Consider the following 19,942-nt stretch of genomic DNA (forward strand, 5'->3'; position numbering starts at 1 on the left):
GAGATGTACACCCATTTCACAGGCAGTGGGTTTCTAGTGCCTGGAGAAACAAAGGCTCCAGGATTCAGAGCCCCTTTACCTTATGGTAGAAGAAGAAAGTTTTCTTCTCTCCCCTCTTTTACATCCGGTTCCTCCGCCCTATTTCAAAGTATTGGCGGTAAAGAGTGCATGACGGGTATTCGATATTATGTACAGCGAAGAGAGCGTGAAGTTATTTTATGAAACTGGTGAAGTAGATTTTAGTGGTCAAACCAAGATTTAAACTCAGGTGTCTACCACAAATTCAACGCTCTTTCTAATAGTGGTGAGTAGCTAATAATAGCATAATAAGATGCACCTCATAGGGTTATTTCGAATTTTTAAAAGAACATAGAAATTGTATTCATAGGAACCTGGTTTTTAAAAAATGATAGTGGAACCCAGATATCATTACAAAGGTGATAATTGCAGTATTATTTATAATGGCAAAGACATTGGAACATAGGTTAATTTTATAATCGAGAAAAACCTGAAGGCTTTCTTCTTTTTTTTAAGAATATAGTTTGTATTTAATTGTAGTTGCATAAAATGCAAAATTTCACAAGAAGCATACTATTGGTTTCCTCTGAGATAAAGAACTTGCTTCTAAAAACAAAAGAAAGAAAGAAAGAGAAAGAAAGAGAAGAAACAGAGAAAGAGAGAGAAAGAACTCAGTTCCAGAGGAAAGGGGAGAGGAGACTTGCTGTATATTACATTTGGCATAATTTGACTTTTGAAACATGCAGATGTATTACCCATTTCAAAAATTAAAATTAACAAAAATTTAAACAAAATAACAAAAAGAAGGACTTTTTGCTTTTGGAATTTTAGGCTGAATGGCAGTTTCTGATAGGGTGGTGCTTTTCAGCCAAGGGTAAGGCTGAACCTTCTGTGCTGCAGACCTGATGGTACTGGACTGTTAGGGAACTGCAGGACAGCTTTTTAAGGAAATGATATGCATATAGCCGATCAAACCCGGATTTTCTGAGACACCCTGATTTCAAACATTCTGTTTCTTTGATCCTTAAGTACACCGACTATAATGCTCTGAATTTGGTTTAAAAAATATAGCCAACATTGAATTAAGTCAAGCGTATGCCACAGCCTGCTATTAATAGGAAGTCAGTTACAGAACTGGATGGGATTGAAGGGCACAAAACTATATATATTGGTGAAGAAATGTACAGGTAACCGAGATGTAAAACTTGTAGTATTGGGAATCAGAATTTACAAATTGCCCTAAAAAGATACTCAAAAATTGTGTTGTGGTACTTTGGTTTGGAGGGAATTCCTGGTTACCGCCTACTTACTAGAGCCCGTTGGAATCTCTCTGTACCTCTACTCCAGCTCCTCTCCCCTCCCCCACTGCAGAATGCCTCGAGTCCTAGATTCTAGTTCTGTTTTGATCTGATCTTTGTCTTCCCTTCCTTGGATCCCTGTGTATCTGCTGGGGCCAGGTTGCTCTCTGGGTCCTGGACCTGACTGGCCATTCTGGAGGCTTCCACAGAGCCACAGTTGGAGCCCAAACCTGAGAGGATGGCTTCAGATGGAGGTAAGTCTGAAAGTGGTGGGGAAGGTCCTGGCTACCTGCCCACATCCTTGGGGATTCAAATTTGACGTTTTACCTGGGGACCAGCTTTTGGGGTTCACCTAGAGGGATGTGAGAGCACTAGACCCCAGCAAAGTCATCCGTCTTGGGGAGGCTGGGGAAGGAGATTGTGCTGTTAACACCAGGCTTAGGGGATGAAGAGAGCTTCCTGGGAGGTAAATAAATCAGAGCCCCTCAGCGGAAAGTTAGCAACTCATTTCTCTGGAACAGGGACCGCCTTCAACATGTGTTTGTGTGGCCAGGTTATGTGTGGTGCGAATAGCTCAGAGAGGGCTCAAGGGGAAGGTCCAAATTCCTGTGTCTTCTTCATGCGATTGGAGCCTGCTCTAGAATTTTGCCCTGAGAGAACCAGGCTGGAGCCACTCCCCATCTTATTGAGTGAGGTGAATGGAGGGAGACCTTAGCTGGAAAACTGTTCCGCTGGGTTATCTGTTGCCTCGTCTGTAAAGAAATGTTCTCCCCAAAGCCAGACTGGAAGGTACTATATAAGTGCCTCTGCTCAGAGCCTTATGACTCCTTTTTGCCCGAGAGGTGGCCTCTCTTCCAGTTCAGGGAAGCAGTTTTCCTTGATTTCCCAGGGCCAGGGGAGGTGGGTAACTCCAACCAGAATGAGAGCTGGGGCTTCCCTGAGTTGCTCTCAGTTTTTCTATGTTTTGTGGAACTCAGGCCTTCAGACACATTTCACTGTCCACACTTGATGGAAGACTCCTGGCCTTCTGCTGTGTAGTTGAGATGAGGGGTTTGCTCATATTCCATGTCTCCTTCATGGTCAGGAAGCGGAAGCTGAGTGCCGTTAATTTGCCACTGGAAACTATTTATTAGAGGGGGAGGAGAGTCGTGTGAAATCAGGAAAATGATCTTCTATTATTATAACGAAAAATCCTAAGAAACACATGTCCTGATTAATTAAGTACATATTGTATGTATTTTCCTTGGTCCCTTTGACTAGACTCCACATAGCTTCTCATCAGCAGGTACTGTGTTTCCGACTTCACCGTCTGTGCCTTGTCCCTAGTGGACCCTAAATGTCTGCTATTAGGAGTTCCAAGCAGGACCGCGGATAGTCTACATCACCAAATTTTAGCATGTGCAGCAGCTACTCTGGGAACCTCTCTTCTTGCACAGCCCTCCCCTCACCCATTTCCTGGCCCTTATCTCTAGTCATTCCTAGCTGTTACATAACAAGATTTCTGGAAACGAGACATCTAATCCACACACCCTCTCCTGGAAACAGTGCTTCTGTGAGCGGTGGCAGGGACCACAGAGTAGCTGGGAGCAGGGCTCAGGTGGTTTGAATGTGTTTGGAGTGGGTGAGAATAAGAGATGTATGCTGGGTGGCACATGTTATGGAATATGAGTTATGGGCCCAAGGGTCATTGCACCTCTTATGGTGCGAGAATTCTCAAATCAAAATCACTTGGGGGACATTTGCAGACTATGCGAGTTCCCCACCATAGCCCCTCTCTCACCTGTTGAGAATCAGTCCTCTGATGGTTCAGGGACTAAATGAAGCTCTGATGACCTACTTCTGACCTCCCTTTCTCCTACTCCATTCCCTCTTTTTCTTTGTCTCAACAGCATCTCCATTGCCAGGACCGGATATAACCTTGACACCTGGTGCCACCGCCACCCTGTCTCCTTTCACTGCACTTCCCTTTCCCCCACCTGCTTCTGGCCCACCAGACCAGCCACCCTGGGAGCTGCCTCCACAGCCTCCCATGCCTTCAGCATTCTCTCCAGACAACCCTCTGCTGCTCTCTGCTCTCCCCAGCCCGTTGTTGGTGACAGGGGACGGGGGCCCTGGCCCCACTGGGGCTGGAGTCATTGTCAAAGTCAAGACAGAAGTGGGGCCGGCTGAGTCCTCTCAGACTCAGAACTTTATCCTTACTCAGCCAGCCCTCAACTGGATTGCCTCAGGCAGTCCCTGCGGGGCCCCTGAGGGTCCTCCCCCGCGATTCATGACAGCCACTAACATGAAGACTCTTCTGCCCACTAAGGCCGTTGGGGTCAGCCAGGAGGGTCTCCCGGGCCTTCCTGCTCGGGCTCCACCACCAGCTGCCCAACTGGCCCCCATTGTGTCCCCGGAAAAGGCTTGGCCAGGGCCACATGGGGCAACTGGAGAAGGAGGTCCTTTGTCCACCCAATCCAAGCCTTCACTGGGTGACCTCTCCTGTACCTCCAAGGGTGTGTATGAGAACTTCCGACGTTGGCAGCGCTACAAAGTCTTGGCTCGGAGGCATTTATCTCAAAGTCCTGATGCAGAAGCCCTTTCCTGCTTTCTTATGTAAGTGGGGAGATCTGACATGGATTATCCTAGCGCTTTTCAACAGGGAGGACTTTGGGGTGGGCGAGAGGTTAGGCTATTCGGGAATGCTTGAGGGCAGGTCATGAGGGTGCTAGAGATGCTGTGAGAATGAAAAAGCATAAGGAGGATGATGATACACCTCTTTATGCGCTTTCCAGAGTATAACAAGCTTTCAGGTGTCTTCTCTGAAGTGATCCTCACAACCTGTGGGTTGAGGCAGGCATTTTTATGTGGTCCTCATTTATAGATGAGAAGACTAGAGCTCAGAGGTTCCCTGTCATAGAGCGAGGAGCCATGGGTGGAGCTGAGGTCTCTGACACTAAGTACAGGGGCCTCCATTCTGTTTTATTACCACCCGACATCGAGTTGGGCCGTTCAAACCAGCAGGATGAGTGCTGGGCCCTGAGCCTTCCTGGAGGAGTGGAGCATGATGTGGGGCCTGGCAAAGGACCTTGTGTGTGCCACCCCCACCCCCACTAGTCCCTATTTTAGCCACAGTTCAAGTTGAACTAGGGAGTTGGTAGAGCTTGCCTAGTGACCAGTGGCCTAGGCTCCACCGCTTGCTAGATTGGTGATCCTGGGCCCAACGTTTGCTATCTTTGCCCTCAGTTTTCTCACCTAGAAAGGGGATGATTATACCTACTTCAAAAGGTTGCTGAGAAGATGAATTCATATCTGTGAAGTACCTAGCAGTGTGCCGGGCACAGAGACTGCTTCATTAAGTGGTAGCTGCTGTTGTCATTACTATTGTTATAAAAAAAAAAGGCAGTCTAGTAGAGGAAAAGAATTCACAAAAGGCCAGAATGTTTACGTGAGGGGACGCTTAGCCAAGGACCCCAGGTGTCATAGGCTGTCTGTTGTGTTTATCAAGCAGAGTCATTAGCCAGCCATCTGGGGAATTTTCTCTTCTTCCCACCCAGACCCACAGCTGCTCCTAACTGTACTGCACTCTCAACATCTTGTGTAAACCACTATGTAACACATACCACATTTTACTGGACTTAAAATACAGGTACATTGTTCTCGCCATCATTGAACACCTAAAGGAATCTCCCTTTCCACCCTGACTCTGGAGTGAATAAATCAAGAGCCTTCCCCCAAGTCCTTGGTGTAGATCAGCTTACCAGCTCCCTGCTTTCTCCAGACGGCTCTGAGTTCTCTTGGAGCCTGGCAGGCTGGATTTCTAACTCCTGGCCTCTTCCTGCTCTCCATGCTCAGGGGCTCTGGGCAGGGTCTCCTCCACAATGCAGTTCAGACCCTCTGCAACAGTCACCCAGGAATCTAGTCCCTAGATCCTGGGGCGCTGGAATCCGTAATTATAACAAGCTTCACCAGGTGATTCTAGGCACAGTGCTTGAGCACTCTGGCAAGTCAGAAAGGCAAAAATGAATCATAAAGAGCTTAAAGAGTATTGATATTTGACTGACTGTGAAGGGTGTCCTGGAGGCAAAAAGCACTTAAAAACCAACAAATAAAAACACCACACAACCTTTAATTAGAGATTCATTTGGGTTAGGTAGTGCCTTTCTCCAAAAGCAAGAGCCTTCAGGCAGGGGTAAGCCTGCCTACTTTATAACAAATCCATTAATTTAATAACATGAGTGCTTTCTTCCTAATGTTTAGTTGAGGACAGCACTGTGAGAATTAAAGGTGGCTGATTTCAAAAGGTGGGGAGCAGAGCCAATCATCTGATTTTGCATGCGATTTGAACATTTCAGTGGGAAGTCCAGTGTGGTAGAGGATGGATGGAAAGTTGGGGGTCTGGAAGTCTAACTGGAAGTTGGGATGTGACAAGGATTGGGGGGCAAGTTACATCTACTGAGGGGACAAGGGGGTATGTGTTGAGGTGTCTGTCAGAACAGGTGGATGAGTGGGGCATGCACTGTAGACCATGACTGACCCAGTGGGGGTTTTAGCCCTGTGCTTCGCTCTCTGGCTCGGCTGAAGCCCACGATGACCCTGGAGGAGGGACTGCCAAGGGCTGTGCAGGAGTGGGAGCATACCAGCAACTTTGACCGGATGATCTTCTATGAGATGGCAGAAAAGTGAGTCTGACCACCCCTCATTCTCCTGAGGGGCACTGTTTTCAGCTGAGGGATGGGGTCAGGTCTGAACATCGTGAGTCTGGGTGTGGGGGGAATTATTATTCAAAGGGGTGCTAGGAGGAGTGTGGACTAGAATGGGGTCTCCTGGATTCTCACTGCTTCCACCACCTTGACTCTTGGGTTTTCCTGTCCCTTGGAAGCTCTCCCTCCTCCAGATTCTGAATTATATAGGTCCTTGATACTGAAGTTCTTAGAATGGGGTTGGAACCCAATGGGTGTAAAAATTCCTTGCTAAAGGGACCTAGCAATGGGGAGGTAAGCCCTACTAGGCGGGTTCTTTCCTATCTCACTGACCAGGTAGCAGCAAGTGGCTATTGATGCAGACTTTGAGACCATGCCTCCTCTGGAAAGAGTATATATCTGTGAAGGACTTATCACAGAAATCATTTACCCTGTTATCCCAGGGAGGGCCTGGTGCTTGCATAGGTTGGTCAGAGGAGGGTCCTGGGTGCCCAGAGTTGTCTCCTGGCTCATATTCCCCATTTTTCCATGATAATCTCCTTGGTTAAAGAAGTAACTCTTAAGGAAGATGAACTCTTTCCTCCAAAGCTTAGCTTCCATTTCCAACCCCCAAATTTTCTGGACCTGTATCTCCCAGAATTACTCTTGTAGGATCCCACTGCAAGGCTGAGGACTCGGATCTCAGTACTGCCTCCTGGTAGGAACTGCCTTAAATTGCAACCCCAGGCCCTATGGGCTGGCTGGTGGGGTCCTGCTAGGCTTTGGCAGAGGCCTGACTGGCTTCAACAAGCCTGAATTAATTGCTGCTGTATACCCTCCATGATGCTGGGCGAGATAGGGTATGAAATAGAAGTGAAAGCCATGGTTCTGTTCTGGAGAAGCTTTACAAGTTCTAGACCATTCATTTTCTTTTTATTTATTTATTTATGTATGTATTTTTTACTTAATTTTTTTTAACATTTATTTATTTTTGAGACAGAGAGAGAGCATGAACAGGGGAGGGGCAGAGAGAGAGGGAGACACAGAATCCGAAACAGGCTCCAGGGTCCGCACAGAGCCCTGTCAGCACAGAGCCCGACTTGGGGCTCGAACTCACGGACCGTGAGATCATGACCTGAGCTGAAGTCGGACGCTTAACTGACCGAGCCACCTAGGCGCCCCTAGACCATTCATTTTCTTAACAAGCTTCCTAAGTGATGATTGCACATAAGGGACTTTGTGGAGACCTTGTGATGTTTCTCCAGAATTGTTATCTGGCCATCTGTGAGCAACCCCCTCCCAGTGTCTGACCTTCTGAGAACTTTCCAGGCCTTCCTCACCCTCTGCAGGTTCATGGAGTTTGAGGCCGAGGAGGAGATGCAGATTCAGAACACGCAGCTGATGAACGGGTCCCAGGGCCTGCCTCCGGCAGCCTCTCTGAAACTTGATCCTCCAGGGCTCTTGGCCCCTGAGGCTAGCCAGCAGCCAGGTAAGGCTACCCAATTCCAAATAGGAGCCTTGGGCCAAAGGCTCAAAGGGAGGCGTACACAGAGCCAGTCATGGACTAGGGAAGGCATTGCCCTTGCTTCTGTCACTTTCCCTCCAGGGAGTGCCATTGATGTTCCAAACAGGACATACATAGGAGGCTGGGTTCTCCGTTTCCCTTTGTCCCAAACTTTGATCTTGGCCAAGGAGACCAACTAGTCTCTAATTGAGACTGTCCATGAATGAGGCACATAATACTTCATCTGCCTAAGAAATGGGGGCTGGATAAGAGGACTTCTTGGAATTTCAGAGGTTTCCAGATGCCTCATACAGTGATCCTCTTAGACCTTCTAGCTCCACAGTCTTCTCCTTTGGGCTGGTACCGTTTCAGGCCTCATCTAGCCTGTAACCATTTCAGTGTACCCAGGTTGCTGCCCTTTACAAACACAAGGTCGGGAGGCAGAAGCCACAGTCTCTGTGCCACCTTGTGTTCCTCCTTTCCGTCTCTTCCCTTAGCGTACATTCCCAAAAAGGTGGCTTCCAAGGCCCGGGCCCCCCGTCGGCGGCAGCGCAAAACCCAGAGGCCTCCGCTTCCTGAGGTACCCAAGGAAATCCCACCAGAAGCTGTGAAAGAGTATACTGACATCATGGAAGGGCTGGTGGGGAGTCACTTGGCCAGCGGGGGGTCAGATGGAAAACAAGAAGAGGAAGAAGAGCAGCAGCAGGAGGAGGAGGAAGGGATGTATCCAGATCCAGGCCTCCTAGGCTACATCGAGGAGCTTTGTTCTCAGGAGGTCTTTGTCTCCAAGGTGGGTCGGACCTGGGTGTCTGGTTTCTAACAGATCCTGGGGTGGAAACACCAGGGCACCAAAGACCTAGGGTTTTGCCCGAGGCAGTTAGGAGCTAGGCTGTCTTCCTACTGTCTTCCTAGGTTGTGAATGTGCATAGCTGGTGGTGGTCGCGGTTAATAACAACCCCAGGGGAGGAGGGGTGGAGACATGGCTTCTTCTCCAGAGCTTCTTGGTTCACAGGTTACTTTCTGTCAAGGACTCAGATCACTTTTCCTTCTGTTCTCCAGGTGGAGGCCGTCATTCATCCTCAATTTCTGGCAGATCTGCTGTCCCCAGAGCAGCAGAGGGATCCATTGGCCTTAATTGAGGAACTAGAGCAAGAAGAGGGGCTCAGTCTTGCCCAGGTAAACCTGGGAGGTAGGGAATAACAGAATAAAAAGCTTGTATAATTTTATCGAACTCTACACGGTCTTGGATGGTATGGCTTCTGGAGACAGCTTCAGGATTGAGGTTTGGGTGCAGAACAAGTAGGCAAGGGATTGTGGAAACATAGGAGAAGGGGAGCGAGCATAAGGGGTCAAAGCATGGAAGGAAGGCCCGAGAAGGGAGAAAAGAGCGACGGTATCTGTTTTTGATACTGTGACTTATGCCACCTGTTTCCATTCCCTGCCCTAAGTACCATCTCTTCACCACCCCCTCAGCTACTCCTTCTCACAACCATTTACAGAACAATGCTTGTCCATTCTGCTTCCAGCTGGTCCAGAAGCGACTCCTGGCCTTGGAAGAGGAGGCTGCAGAGGCATCTCCGGGTTGTAGCGGAGCTCAATCGGACTCCAGTCCTTCCGTTTCTGATGAGGACGAAGATGGAGGTGGGCGGCTTCGGCCCTCAGCTGGGCCTCGGGTGGCGGGGGACAGCACCGTTTGCCTTGGAAAGGCTGTTTTCCCAGGAAAACGGGCTCCGGATGGCCGGAGGGGGATGCGCAGAGATGGGAATGCTCTGCCATCTCCCAGCAGCTGGGACCTGCAGCCAGAACTTACAGCTGTGCAGGGATTTCGAGGGTCCCTAAATATGGAGAGGAGAGGGTCTGGGAAGGTGACAGATCAAATATGCCCACATCAGGATGGCCACCTGGGAGGTGCTAGGTCTCCTGGGCACTCCCTGGTATCGGACAGCACTTCAGAGACTCTGCCCCTTTGTTGGCAGGAAGGCCCCCTGCTGGAGATGGTTCCCAGTTTGGATGTCGGATTTGCAGGGCTGGCCCTTCTGCAAGGACAGGGGTTAGAAAAGCGGGTTGTGGGGTTGCAGACGGGACAGCAGCTAGAGGGGCTCCGAGCGCTTCCTCAAGGGGAGGAGCTGTTAGCAGAGTCCCAGGAAATGACAGAGTGGGGAGACGACAAAGGTCCTCCTGTAGTTCAGAGTTATGATCAGAGCCCTTCCCCTAAAGAAACTGGGGACGGGGATGGGGACAGAGCCTCTCTCAGTCCAGGACTTTGGCTGAGCAGTGAGCTGGATGCTGTGGGCTTGGAGCTGCCCTTAGAGATTGAGGAGGTTATAGAGAACTTCCATGTGAACTCCACTTCCAGGGAATGTGTCACTGAGCATCAGGGTGACTGCCAGGCACTGGGCTCCAGAGGCAACATTTCTCTGGGTCCTGGAGAAACCACAGCACCTGGGGAAGGGGGGAGCACTGCAGTTCCCCATGGAGGCACAGACGGCACAGCAGCTGTGCACAAGAGAAACTATAGCAGCCTGCCCAGACCTCTGAGGGCCAAGAGCCCATCCTTGGGGTCTAAAGGAAATAGAGAACAGAGCCCTGAGGCTACAGGGGATCCCAGTGAGTTGTGGGCTAAAGGCTGCCCCCCAATGCTGGAGAGTAGTATCAGCACCCCCACACTGGGGGCTCCCAAAGAAACCCTTCAGCCTGCATGTCAAGGCAATATCTTTATGCTGGGGACCCAGGGGATCTCCTCCTTCCCTGAGGTCAGCCTAGAGGCGGGGAGCAGTGGCAATTCCCTCTCTCCTCTGTTGGAAACCATAGAACAGGTCGACATACTAGATATTGGAGATGCCTGTGGCCTCCATCTAGGGGTCATTCAGGATACCTGCCTGCCAAATGTTAATTCTTATGACCCCCAAGGAGAGCACAGGGAGGATACTGACGTATCCAAGCCCCAAGACCTTGCTCCCTTACCAGGGAATCAAGACTCTTATGCACGTGGGACTCCCAAATCAATGTCTCCTCACCAGGGCCTTGAAAGCATGTTCTCTAGATGGGTAGCCAGGGATGCCTTAGTTCTGAGAGATGCTTCTCCTGTCAGTGAAACATGCAGCTCAACAGATGGGGCCAAAGGAAAGGAGGAGGAAGAGCAGAAGGAGGAGAGGGAAGATGAGGAACTTGCCAGATTTGCCTACCTCTTGGCTTCTAAACTTAGCCTGTCTCCCAGGGGGCCTCCCTTCAGTCTTCACTCTGTCTCAGGCCCACTGCCCTCCACGGGAGGACAGGGGGTCCAGAGAGCATCCAGCTCCCTCTCCGCTGAGGTGAGGGGCCTTGGCCAGCCTCCATATCCTGTGACCAAGTCTGGGAAGAGAACACTCAGTGGAAGTTCAGCTCCTGCTGACAAGAGGCCCTATAAGACAACTACTGATCTTGGTGTCTCTGGAGAGAAACCCCTGGCTCTGGAGGTGGTTCGGGCCTCACAGCCCCGTAAAAGGCGGCGTGATACTTTTGTTACTGGCAGAAGGAAGAAAAGACGGCGCAGCCACTAGGGGACAGCAGGACCAAACGATCCCACCTGCTGATCCCTTGAAGGTGGGGGCCCCAGAGTAGATTTCACCCTGGCTGCGTACCAATAGACTGGTTCTCAACCCCATGTTATTTCGTTGTTCTGCAAAAGTAGTGAGTGTGGGAAGGGAGGCCACACTGGCTAGGTTGAAGGTGGTCCCCTTGGTGGGAGGTGAAGTACCTTTGAAAGGAGTTGTATGGGGAAAAAGAATAAAGATTTTCCGGTTGTTGGAAAATGCTTGCAGTGTGTCCTTGTGTATTTGCGTGTTCCCTGCTAGATGGGGTGTGGTGCTGAAAAGAAGAAAGAAGGTGGAGGTGGCTCCAGATTCACCGGATCTAGATACCACTCCCGCCTCCAGCCTTATCTAGGCTCCCTGACAAGCTCCAGGAGTGAGAAGTCCCAGTGATCACTTTCTCCCCCTACTCATGAAAAGCCTAGACTTGAAGCTGGCAGTTCTTCCCAGGACAGGCCATCATTATCCATCTCCCTTTAAAAATCTGTAAGATGGAAAGATTTTTTTTTTTTTTTTTTTAAACCTGTCAGGTCTCTGGGTTAGATATCTAATTTTCTGAATCTAATTAATTTTCCACACCATCTTTTTAAGGGGCGTGGGGGTTGCTTATTGTTCCCTCGCCTCAAAAAGGGGCTGGAAGGAAGAGACTTAACTGTTTATCCTCTGGCATAAAACACCCTCCTAAGGCTAGTCTCAGCTGCAGGGTGGAGGCTTGGCTGCTACTGACACAGCTCTCTGCTCCCACCACGGGAGGGGGCATCATTCTCAGTAGGATTATTAAATGTAAAATGGTAGTCAGCTATTTTTTAATTTCTAATGAGGACAGAACAAGAGGGAATAGGCTGAAAAGAGGTTCATGAGGAAGCCTGTTAAAATGTGCATATGTAAGGTTTGACAGCAGGAGAGGAGGATGTGAGATTTGCAGGATTTCTGTGCAGGAAAAAGCTCCGTCCAGTCCAACTGAAGTGAGGATTCATTCAGCAGTGGCCAAGAGGACTGACCCTGGGAACCTTTGGGATCTTCCAACGGGCAGTCTACAACCATTAATCCCTTTCGTTCCCAGCTGTTATCACCAATGTAACGGCCTTACTTTTTTTTTTTAAATAGATATAGATATATATTTATATTTATATATAAAATAGTTTCTTACAAAAAAAAAAACCAAACAAACAAAAAAAATGAAAATCAAATTAAAAAAAACAACAATAACAAAAAAATCAAGCAGGAGCAAATGGGCTTGAGGCACAGGGTAGGCCGGAGGCAAGCTGGGGAGGTCGAGGCGCTCAGTCGCCCTTCTGCTTGGGAGCTTGCACAGTCCCGTTGGCCAGAGCAGTGGGGGTGCCTGGGGATGAGGCATGTGGTTTCTGGGAGGGGCGCAGGTAGGTGCTGAAGAGCTTCCCGTGGAGCGGATCGTGGAGGGAGAAGTCCTGGAACTGACCTGAACGGGTAAGAAAGAGTGAGAAGGGCAAAGGTGGAAAGGTAAAACCATCCAGGAAGGAGAGGAAGAGGGAGGCCAGCTCGTTTTGGGAATTGGTATGTCTTGTCCCTCTCCTTTCTGCTTCACTTCTCAAGTCCCAGCTTATGTCTTCTCTGCCTTCCCAGCCTCACCTCTTGTACGAGGATCCCCAGCACCCTCTCCCAGCCTGTGCTGATGATGGCCCGAGCCGTCCTGGCAGAGGAGGCAGTGACTCACAGAGGGAGAGGCCCTGGTGGGGTCCCCCCTGGCACAGCTCAGCATGCAAAGTCGCAGCAGCAGGGCGGGGTGACCCTAGCAGCAGGTGCAGGATGGTGCTGAAGCCGTCTTGGTACAGCAGGCGGTCGGGTGCTTCTACTTGCTCCTCGGCAAAGAGCTGGGACAGAAAGGGACAGCAAGTCAAGCACTGTCCTCAGGCCATAGCCCCACACCGCCCTGCAGGTCTGCCTGACAGGCTCCCCCGTCTCCCCTGCCACCCTCACCCTGGCCCGTTCTGCAGAACTGTAAACTTCACAGCTGTTGCCCTTGCCCTGTTCCCAGCAAGGCTGCGACACAGAGGCACTGGGGCTCTGTAGGTGAGACAGGGAGGCACTGCGGTGCATAGCCAGCACCTACTATCTAGAAGGTACTGGGAGCAGCAGTGCATACAGGCCTTTGGGTGGGGTAGGCATGGCCACCACACGTCCCTCCACCTTCCTGATACCTCAAAGGCCAGGCGAGTCAGCTCCTCCAGGCTCCTGCCCCCATCCAGAGCTGCCAGTGCCAAGGCCACATCTCTAAAGTCCACCAAACCCTTGGCATCCTAGATGGTGAAAGAGAAACCAGGGCAGTATGAGGACCAACCCTGTGTCCTCCCTCTTGCCCTGGGTTTTGGCTCCTCCCTCTTCTCAGCAGGAACAGGGATGATGATCTTCTGTCTGCTTCCCTCAAAACCCGAAGCCCTAAACTCACCAGGATTCCCAGCATTTCTCTTGGTCATGCTCAAGCCACCCCCAAGTCACCTGGTGACAAAACTCTCCTCTAGGGAATCTCCTACGAACGTGAGGGAATCCCTCAGGAATGCTGAAGTTACCACCAAGTTTCTGACATATGCTAAGCTGGAATAACTGGTTCTCTTCTGACTCAGCCAATGCTGGAGAACTGGTCTGACAGACTGACAGGGGGCCACCGGCATAAAAAACCCCAAGGAGGATGCTGCCCCAGCGGAGCCATGCTATTCAGCTATGCTAGAGACTAAGCAGAGAAGCTCCTTTCAGGGAAAGTCTGCCCCAGTCTAAGCAATCAACACACCTGGGTCACTCTGTCCCTCTCTAGAGGGTGTTGAGAGCCACAGTTTGCACCAAAAAGAGCTCTTTGGGGCCAGTGGTGGCTGTTTGCAAACCTTAAGAATCTTTTGGGATTATTATAATTCAACAGGAAAACCTAGTTAAGTCCCAGGAAATATACAGAGTACCAAAATTCTTGAGATAGTTCAGGAATCCCCTAAGCAGCCACGGGCTATCTTTAAAAAGTATCGCTGAGATCTGAGGCTCCCACTCGTCTCTGTCTAACCTGTCCCATGTTGTCTCCTCCATAGGTCACCTTCCCATCCAACCTTCATGACTCTTCCCTGAAACACACACAGGTACCCCACAAGGTCATCTGGTCCTCCATCTTGGCCAATCCCTAAAGTAGCTTAAAAAACTTATGGACCTCACTGACCGATTAGTTCTCCACTGCTCCTTTCCACAATGATTAAAACATTGTTCCTCAATGCACTGGATACTCTATAAAAAACGAATCCCCCAGCAGACCTCAGGAGATGGCCATCCAACAGTGCAGATTCCAAACTGGCCACCCATGGGGCCAACTGGATAGTGTCCTGAAGTCCTGAGCACATCAGCCTGGAGGGCAGTGCCCAGGCTCTGGCCTCTGTGTCCCAGCTCCTTTACCTGCTGAAAGTAGCTAAAGGCTCCAGCCACCGTCTGGGGGTCAGAGAGCTGTAGCTGCCTGGCAAACTCCTCCTGGCTGATCATTCGACTCCGGCCCGGCTCTGCCCCAGCGTCCACATGGCCAGGGGACAGCCTACAACAGAATTGTTGAAGGCAGACAGCTTACTCAGCTTCTTCCTGGACACACGACCTTGGCCGCAGCTCTCCCACCACAGACATATTTGGTGTTTTTCTAAGATGTACTCTCACTCACAGTCCCTTGAGAGCCATTCCTCCTTTCCTCACTGGGGTTATTAAATATCTTTCCCTTACTTTTTACCAATTCTTTTACTCCATTATCTTAAAAAAAATTCTTCTACCTTCCCTCTTATTTATTATTATTTTTTAAAAGATTTTCCTTCCTTGGGCGCCTGGGTGGCCCTTTTGGTTGAGCATCTGATTCTTGATTTTGGCTCAGGTCATGATCTCATGGTTGTGGGAATGAGCCCCGAGTCAGGCTGAGTGTGGAGCCTGCTTGGGATTCTCTCTCTCTCTCACTCTCAAAATAAATAAATAAACTAAGAAAAACAAAACAAAACAAAACAAAACAAAACTTTCCTTCCTTCTTCCCATTTCTCCCTCTTCTTTTTTTTTCTATGTATAAGTGACACTGACCATACTCTTATGTTCAAGGTCACTTACCCAGCCTTCCGAAGCACCTTTCCCAGTTCCCAGAGCTGTGGCTCCAGTGCTACCTTCAGCCGGCCCACCACGATCACAGGCAAGCTCCCTACAAACTCACACTCAGTGGCTGGAATGCCCAGGGCCCTAGAGGATGAAGAGTGATGGAATGGAGGGGGAGCAAGGAAGAAGACTCTTCTGAGGGGTCACTACCGAGTCTGGGCTGCTGAACAGGGAGAGGAGACCAGGCCCCTTTAACCGCCCCCCCACCCCAAGTATCAACCGTTCAGAGTCCATCCCACTGCCCACTCCCCTATCTTTGCCTTGGAACCTCAGCCCTCCACCCCTCTTGTGGTTCCTATGCCCTGTGTATCTGCTCCAGGAAATATTTTGTGGTAACTCACTGTGCCATAACCCTCTGGACATTGTTGGCATAGAGGGTGGGGTTCCTGCTCTCCTCTGGGCTGGGGTGGTACACAGGGAGGAACTGAAACACACCACATACACACACACATCAGGACTTCAAAGCTATGGGTGACCACTCCCACTCTCATCCCCTTCGGCCGATGCCCATTCCCCTATCCCACCCATGGTGGTAGTAGGGGTGGTAGGGGATGTCATACCTCCACGTCCACGATGCTGCAGGGCTGAGAGGCTGTGAGCCAGAGGACTTTAAGTCTAAGAGAAGAGAGACCTCAGATGCTCACCAATCTCTAACTAGGGGTCTTCCCACCCTGAGGAGGGGAGTGGGAAAGTTCTGCCTATTCATATAAAAACAGACTCCTAACCACATAGTCAGATGGATGAATATGCAGTAGGGAGACAGAGGAAAGGGCCAGAAGGTGGTAGGGAAAGAGAGAGCGAGTGCCAGCAGGCATATGCCTGAGGAAGAGCTGCTGGAAGAGGTGTGAGTGACTGCACAAAAGGTGAGGCACACCTGCTGGTTTTCAGGAAGGGATGGCTGATGGAGAAGATCACTTAGAAACATGGGACAGGAAGTTAAAAGGAGCTGTAATCACAGCAGGAATGATTAGGTGGGATGGCTGAAAGCACTTCCAGGTTATACCTGGAGATCAGAACAAAACAGGGAAATGGGCATGCCCTTCTCTAGAGTTCTCTCAATCTGAGAATGAAGAAGGTCCATTGGCCTTGTCTGGAGATTGGAAGGCGGGCCAGGAATTCTCTGATGGGCCCTGCTCCCCACCCTCACCCCAGGAACCAACACCAAGACTTACACTCCAGGGCCCCTCCATGCCCAGCTGGTGGTGTCCTACAGGAGAAGCAGAGGTGAGGGGAGAAAGGCATTCCTTTTCTTCCCTGGGAGCTGGCCCATTCTCTTTGGGCAGAGGCCCCGCCCCAGCCCCACATGCACATCCCACCATGACACTCGGAAGTTTTCACTGATTCCCATTTAGGGTGGATTTGTGCACCCCACCCTCCATTCTTAGACTCAGACTCACCAGACTGTTGGGGTATCGGATGAGGACAGGTTGCACAGGAACCCCTGCGATGAAGGCTCCTGAATCCCATTTCCACCCCCCACCCCCCCAGGCAGAGGTTAGTTCATTCAGATAGCTAGAAGGCATGAAGTGTTGGGGTCTGGGACAGGTCTGAAATAACACCTGGCCTTGCTCCATTTCATTGATAAGTTTCTTTCTGACTCCTGGAGACTTTTCAGGGTTAGCTAGGAAGTCTCCCATCTCTCTTCCCTGCCATCCCACTCCACTTCTTGGGTTGGTCCAGACTCTCTAAATCTGGGGCTCCTTTTTTCCTACCACCCTATCACCCACTATCATTTATTCACCTGGTTTGAATTTAAGCAAAGCCTTCTTGTTGGAACAGGTGCCCTCAGGAAAGAATAGTACCTGGGGGAAAAAAACAAGGGATCAGAATGAGGAGGGGTAGCTTGAAGGGGCGAGAGGAGAGAGAAGTCTCTTTGGGAGTATATAAAAGGCCAGAAGCTCTTCAGACCCTTACCCACCTGGGGCCACTTGCCTCCTGAGGTAGCCCGCCTTCGGACCTCCTCCACTACTCTGCGCCGAGAAGCCGGGTCGTGCCGGGATACTAGGATGGCTTGGTTGAAGCGAAGAAGGGCTGGGATCCAGACAGGATACAAGGAATCATTTGGTTCCTTCCCAGGGGCATTTACACCTGTACCCTCCACTCCCTCAACAGTATGGAGATGCTTCTCAGTTGTCTCTTTGCCACAGGGACACTCCTTTTATTGCATATTGTCCTTAGGGAACTGATCAGAGATCCCTCCAACCCTCTAAGCACCAGCCCTCAGCATCTAAGAGGTTGGTTCACAAAAGGTGTCCATTTGAATCTCATTGGCTTTTATTGTATATTGTCCTTAGGGAACTGATCAGAGATCCCTCCAACCCTCTAAGCACCAGCCCTCAGCATCTAAGAGGTTGGTTCACAAAAGGTGTCCATATGAATCTCATTGGCCAGCATCAGTCCGTATCCCTTCTAACTTCTCCCTTCCCCCTGGAGGCCAGTTCTCTCCACAGCATCTCTGATTCTTGCCTTTTTTGCTCAGAGTGGTCATCTCTCCCCTTTACCCCTCTTATTAAACTCTCTCACCTCCAATGACAGGCACAGAAAGGTTCTCAGCACGGGACACAACCTTGGGCAGGTCACAGGGCAGCAGGACAATGGGGTCGAAGAAAGTAGAGTGGGGAGCGGCAACAAGGACGGGGGCTTGAAGGCGAGAGGCCCGCTGGCCCCGAACTCGAATTCGAAGGAAGCCCAGCAGGAAAAAGAGCAGGCGGCTGAGACCCAGCACCCCATTGTGGCACACGGTCCTGTGGGGCAAGGCTGGCCATGAGCAGCGGCAGTGATTCCGTCCCTTCCCTCACTCTCTCCCAGGCTTGGGCACCCAGAAAAGCAGCTGCCCTTCTTTTGTCCTCTATCCTCTGCCAAGGGCTGAAGTCTGCCTCCTCTGGGACACATCAGGGTGCCTCACTTAGAGCTGCGGTCCTGGGGACCAGGTGTGAGCCTGGCTGACTCATCTTGCCTACCTAAGATGGGTAGCAGAGCTTCAGAACCCTCCCTCCTTTTCTTCTCAAAGAGGGAGCAGAATGGGTAACAGGGAAGAGAAGTGAGAAGTAGGGTCTCTGGGGGCTGATGCTCCACTTACTTCCGCCATCCTGTAATTGGTTCCTGAAGCTGCTCCTCGGTGAGACCAGCTACTTGCAGCCAGGCAAAGGGCCAGAGGAGAAAGAGGACGATAAAGGCTAGAAGCACTCGGATGGGGGCCAGCAGTGCCCCCAGGAGGCAGAACTGCAAAGGGTGGGAGAGAATGCCACTTCAGGACTGGGAGACTCGCTCCCCACTGCTTCCCTTCTCCCACAAGGATGGAATAGAGAGCTGTCACCGCCTGCAGATCAGGAGACAGGTGGTGTGGGAACAGAAGATGGATTGGAATCCAAAATGAGATGAAGATACCAGTAAGGGGCAAAAGGGTAACAGATAGGATTAAGGGCCTCATTAATAGGATCGGACCTAAATGTTTTATATCTTTCGGTTGGTCCCCACCCTACCTAAAAGTCATAAAATGCACCTGGCACTTGGTAAGGCTGTTAAGAGCATTTAATGATAACCCCTATGGAAGGGCCCAGCACAGTGCTTGATGTAGCGTAGGCTGGAGACAGTCCCTCCCCCCCACGTCGCATTCCATAAATAGCTACTCTGTCCAACAGAAGCCAGGTGCACAGTTCTTTCTACTTTGGCCCTGGGAGGTGTAGAGTTGGAACACACAGAGGTCCACTTTTTAGGCCCAGGCCAGACTAGTGCAACTCACCAGCACTCCCCCAGGGCTGGAGTATGGGGGAAACAAGAGCTTGGCCCTATTCCGCAGGGTAGGGGTTGCCAGGAGCCAGGGTGACTCCTTGGGCTGCCCTAGGGAGAGCGCAGGTAAACAAACCGAGCCCCAGGAGCCAGCCTTGGGGCGGTGAGGGCAGCAGAAACCTTGGACACTCCCTTCCCACACCCTTCCCCAGTTCCCCCTAGGCTGGTGCGGCCCTCCACTTCCTGTAGCCTGCCCCTTTCGAAGCCGCCCTACCCCCCACCAGGAGGTGCTGCAGTGCAGGGGTGGGGGGAGTGGGAAAGGGGGGGGTGTTGGATGGCCAAAGGGGCGCAGGCTCTGGGTCTAGAAACCTCTTCCCTCTAATTCCGAGCCTCCGAGAAGCACTCAGTACGCCCCCACCCCCACCGCCGGCTTTCCGTAGCCGCCACCTCCATCCTAGTTCATCGGCCTCCGCAGGATGTAAACCGCATTCCCAGTATCTTCCGTCTCCCCTTCCCCCGGGTCCTCTGCAGTTCTCCGTCCTCGCCCTGTCCATTCTTCCACACCTTCGAGCTATCCATCGCCCCATCCCGCGCCCTCTCCAAGGACTCCTCGCCCATCCACTGCCGCCCCCACGTGTGCTCCCCCGAACTCCCGCCCCCCACGCTTCTCACCCACCTCTTTTCTGGATCCCCATCCCCATCTTTTCCTGGGCTTTAAACAACCTCCTTTTCCTACCTCCACGAGTCCTCCCGACGCCCACCGCTCACACTTTACCTTAACCCTCTGGAGGCGGGAGAGATGTAACTCATGCACGAAGGGGTTGGGGGGCGTCGGGGGTCCCGGGGTAGGGTCGAGGGGGGCCCAGTCCCCCGGACTTCCCTGGCTCATAGCGGCGGGAGAAAAGTGGGAACGAGGGCTCCCCGGCCCCGACCCCGGGCCCCGCTCTGCAGAGCAGCAGCTGCGGCTGCAGCGCTCCCACCGGGGCCCCGCCTGGTGCCGGGCGCCGAGGGGCGGGGAGCAGGCGGCGCGGCCCG

The 19,942-nt window shown here is 51.3% G+C and overlaps 2 protein-coding genes across 3 annotated transcripts; one reads left to right on the top strand and one right to left on the bottom strand.

Annotated features, from left to right (window-relative positions):
- Positions 1 to 219: 219 nt before the first annotated feature.
- On the top strand, positions 220 to 11,274 carry NUTM1 (NUT midline carcinoma family member 1). 2 transcript variants are annotated; one of them, XM_019435317.2, is made up of 8 exons: positions 220 to 304; positions 1,476 to 1,570; positions 3,206 to 3,911; positions 5,849 to 5,977; positions 7,327 to 7,466; positions 7,979 to 8,271; positions 8,541 to 8,657; positions 9,008 to 11,274. In XM_019435317.2, exons 2-8 carry the CDS (start codon positions 1,555 to 1,557, stop codon positions 11,018 to 11,020), a joined length of 3,414 nt encoding a protein of 1,137 aa, XP_019290862.2. In that variant the 5' UTR covers positions 220 to 304; positions 1,476 to 1,554; the 3' UTR covers positions 11,021 to 11,274. The 2 variants fall into 2 exon arrangements, with proteins under 2 accessions (XP_019290862.2, XP_053745192.1); XM_053889217.1 differs by lacking the exon at positions 220 to 304 and having other exon boundaries at positions 1,446 to 1,570.
- Positions 11,275 to 11,834: 560 nt separating this feature from the next.
- Positions 11,835 to 19,919, bottom strand: LPCAT4 (lysophosphatidylcholine acyltransferase 4). Its single transcript, XM_019435318.2, has 14 exons — positions 19,683 to 19,919; positions 18,258 to 18,400; positions 17,702 to 17,922; positions 17,097 to 17,209; positions 16,920 to 16,980; positions 16,576 to 16,634; positions 16,351 to 16,385; positions 15,739 to 15,793; positions 15,520 to 15,602; positions 15,137 to 15,262; positions 14,456 to 14,588; positions 13,228 to 13,326; positions 12,744 to 12,900; positions 11,835 to 12,488 (listed from the first exon to the last, which is right to left on the bottom strand). Exons 1-14 carry the CDS (start codon positions 19,794 to 19,796, stop codon positions 12,334 to 12,336), a joined length of 1,554 nt encoding a protein of 517 aa, XP_019290863.1. The 5' UTR covers positions 19,797 to 19,919; the 3' UTR covers positions 11,835 to 12,333.
- Positions 19,920 to 19,942: the final 23 nt, after the last annotated feature.

The sequence above is a fragment of the Panthera pardus genome, unplaced genomic scaffold, assembly GCF_024362965.1.
Source record: "Panthera pardus isolate Hobbes unplaced genomic scaffold, ASM2436296v1 HiC_scaffold_24, whole genome shotgun sequence".
In the NCBI taxonomy this organism is placed as follows: Eukaryota; Metazoa; Chordata; class Mammalia; order Carnivora; family Felidae; genus Panthera; species Panthera pardus.